The sequence below is a fragment of the Lipotes vexillifer genome, unplaced genomic scaffold, assembly GCF_000442215.2.
Source record: "Lipotes vexillifer unplaced genomic scaffold, Lipotes_vexillifer_v1.1 scaffold1439, whole genome shotgun sequence".
NCBI classification, from domain to species: domain Eukaryota; kingdom Metazoa; phylum Chordata; class Mammalia; order Artiodactyla; family Lipotidae; genus Lipotes; species Lipotes vexillifer.
This window is the reverse complement of record NW_006785059.1, coordinates 938,269-940,603: the sequence shown is the minus strand read 5'-3', so window position 1 is coordinate 940,603 and position 2,335 is coordinate 938,269. Positions and strand designations below refer to the sequence as shown.

Below are 2,335 nucleotides of genomic sequence, written 5' to 3'. Positions count from 1 at the left end.
CAGAGGAGAGGGGGGAAAACGTTTTTAAGAACCACGTTTGTGAGGCCGCTCGCTTAAAGCCACGGATCCACTAGTCAACACATCTTCTATTTAAGGTTCTGTAGCACCGAGGCTGGGACTAGGGGTCACTTCCTTAGGAGGGGATCAGAAGAAGGGGTTCCTCCGATGGCAAAAACCCATTTCCTCCCATTCCCCATCCACCGCGGTGGCCTGAGGGTCACCCCAAACCCAGGCCGATAATGCTGTAGACTTCCTTAGTCACGCCCAGCCACAAACACCCCCGACTCCCTAGGAGAGCCGTTCTCCATCCCCAGGGTCCTCTGGCTTTGAGGGAGGCAGCACCACGCCGGTGGCCATCGGCCCTGAGCCGCTGGACGCCCCCGCAGGAGGAAACTACGGGCCTAATTGAGCGGTCGTGCCGGCGGAGGGCTGGGGTCTCAGGAGGGTGCGCTACCACCCACTCTAGTTCAGCGCGTGACTGTCTCATTGTTTCCACACCGCGGGGAGCGGGGACGCGCGCGCCAGAGCGCTCTCGCTTCGTGGGGGGGGGCGCGGGGTCAACGAGGTGTAGAGAACCTGAGGGGCTCCGGCGTTCCTAGGTGGTGCCCCCACTGCCTAGGCAACCGCGCGGTAAAGCGTCTCACCACCTGCGCGCGCCGCCAGCTCCCCTCCACTCCCCTGGTCCCCATCCCGCCCTCTTCCCTCCCCCTTCCTCTTTTTTCCCCTCCTCCTCTTCCCCCTCTTCCCGCCTCCTCCCTCCCTCTTTCCCCTCTCCTCCCCCGATTCCGAACACTCTATTTAAAACCAGTTTCCTGCTCCACAAAATGGCCTCCGCGTTCGACACCTGCAGTCACGTGACCCGCCGCCCCCTGGGCTTTGGGTCTGTCGGCCTAACACCGATTTCGGGGAGTCTGCCCGCGAAAACGCTAGGGCCAATTAGTTTGGAGAAATCTCACAACATCTCCAAGTCCGGGGGGCTGAGAGAGAAAAGAGAGAGCGCTCCCAAGAAACAATGGAACAGCGAACACTCGGGACGTCACGGAAAGAAAAGGGGTAAAGGCCTGGATTAGATTTTAAGGTTTCCCAGCTGGCGGAAAGCGGGAGGCGAGGAATTCTCGCGAGATCTCGAGACCTCCTAGACCTCGGCTAGGGTAATAGCGGAGGGCAGGGGAAGTGGAACTCAAGCGAACTAGGACAGTATTTGGCGCTCTCAGTGCCAAGGTAGGACGACGTGCTGGGGACGCAACCGACTAGGAAATCCCGCGAGGTTAGGACTAAACGAGAGCGCAGTAGCTAGGCAGAAGTCGTAGCGGCGGGAGGAGTGCGGGTGTGAGAGGGAGGGCACACGTCTTACGTGCTGACGTAGCAGCCGTTCCAGCGGGTATATTAGATCCGTGGCCGCGCCGTGCGCCTTAGAGCCGCAGTTCTCCCGTGAGAGGGCCTTTGCGGTGAGCCAAACACATTAGCTCAGCAGCGGAAGACTCCGAGTTCTCGGTACTCTTCAGGGATGAGTCATGTGGCGGTGGAAAATGCGCTCGGGCTGGACCAGCAGGTGAGCCGCAGGGAGCCTACCAGGGTTGCTGCTGCATGAATTCCCTCTCCTGACCTAACATGGTTTGTGGCGCAGTGCTAGCTGGTATCCTCAGTTCCCATTTGCTGGGTCCCTCGGGCTGGCGAGTGTGAATGCCCCAGGGCTGTGGGGGGACGGGAAGGTGACAGGAATGCTAGTTGTGGCTGTCGCTGGGGCCCCTACTTGGCTCGCGGTATTGTCCCCGGCCCGAACACAATGGCGGCTTTTGTGTGTGCGTGCGCAGGCGGGCGGAGGGGGAGGGGGCGCGCGCCCTCGCAGAGGCGCGCACGCGCGAACCTCGACTGACGAGTGACCCATGGGTGGGTGGGGGGAGGGTGGCGCTGCGCGGTGGTTCACGAACGGGGACCTTTCTGGTCCTGAGGGGTCCGGCGCTCGCGGCGTGCGCGGCTCGGATTCCGGTCAGAGCCGAGCGGCGTTGGCGTGTGTGTGTGTGTGCACGCGCGTGTGAGCGGGAGGAGGAACGCAGCCCTGGAATGTGGGAGGGGGCGGCGCGGGGGGTGGCCTTCGCGCTGGGTAATGGCGGCGGCCTCCTTTGTGTGGTGTCGGGTGGCTGGGCGGCGCTGCGGCCCACGAGCGGGAGAGGCCGGGCCGCCGAGGGCCCGGAAACGGGGATGGATGGGCATCTTGCTCCTCCTGGGCTTCCTTCCGCAGGTCTTTTTCGCTCCAGCTCGGCTTCCGCAGGCCGGGAGCCACGGCCCGTGAGGCCGCGCTTCCGGAGTGGAAAGTTTTGTGACGCAGATTAGG

At 63.0% G+C, this 2,335-nt stretch overlaps 1 protein-coding gene across 3 annotated transcripts in view; it reads left to right on the top strand.

The window, feature by feature from the left end:
* Positions 1-1,414: 1,414 nt before the first annotated feature.
* Positions 1,415-2,335, top strand: part of DDX3X (DEAD-box helicase 3 X-linked) — a 14,284-nt gene continuing 13,363 nt past the window's right edge. For 2 of the 3 annotated variants that reach the window (XM_007457192.1, XM_007457191.1), the window contains exon 1: positions 1,508-1,552. In XM_007457192.1, coding sequence (XP_007457254.1) covers positions 1,508-1,552 — 45 coding nt within the window. Of the gene's footprint in view, positions 1,553-2,335 lie in introns of all 3 variants that reach the window. The other variant, XM_007457190.1, reaches the window with a different exon arrangement.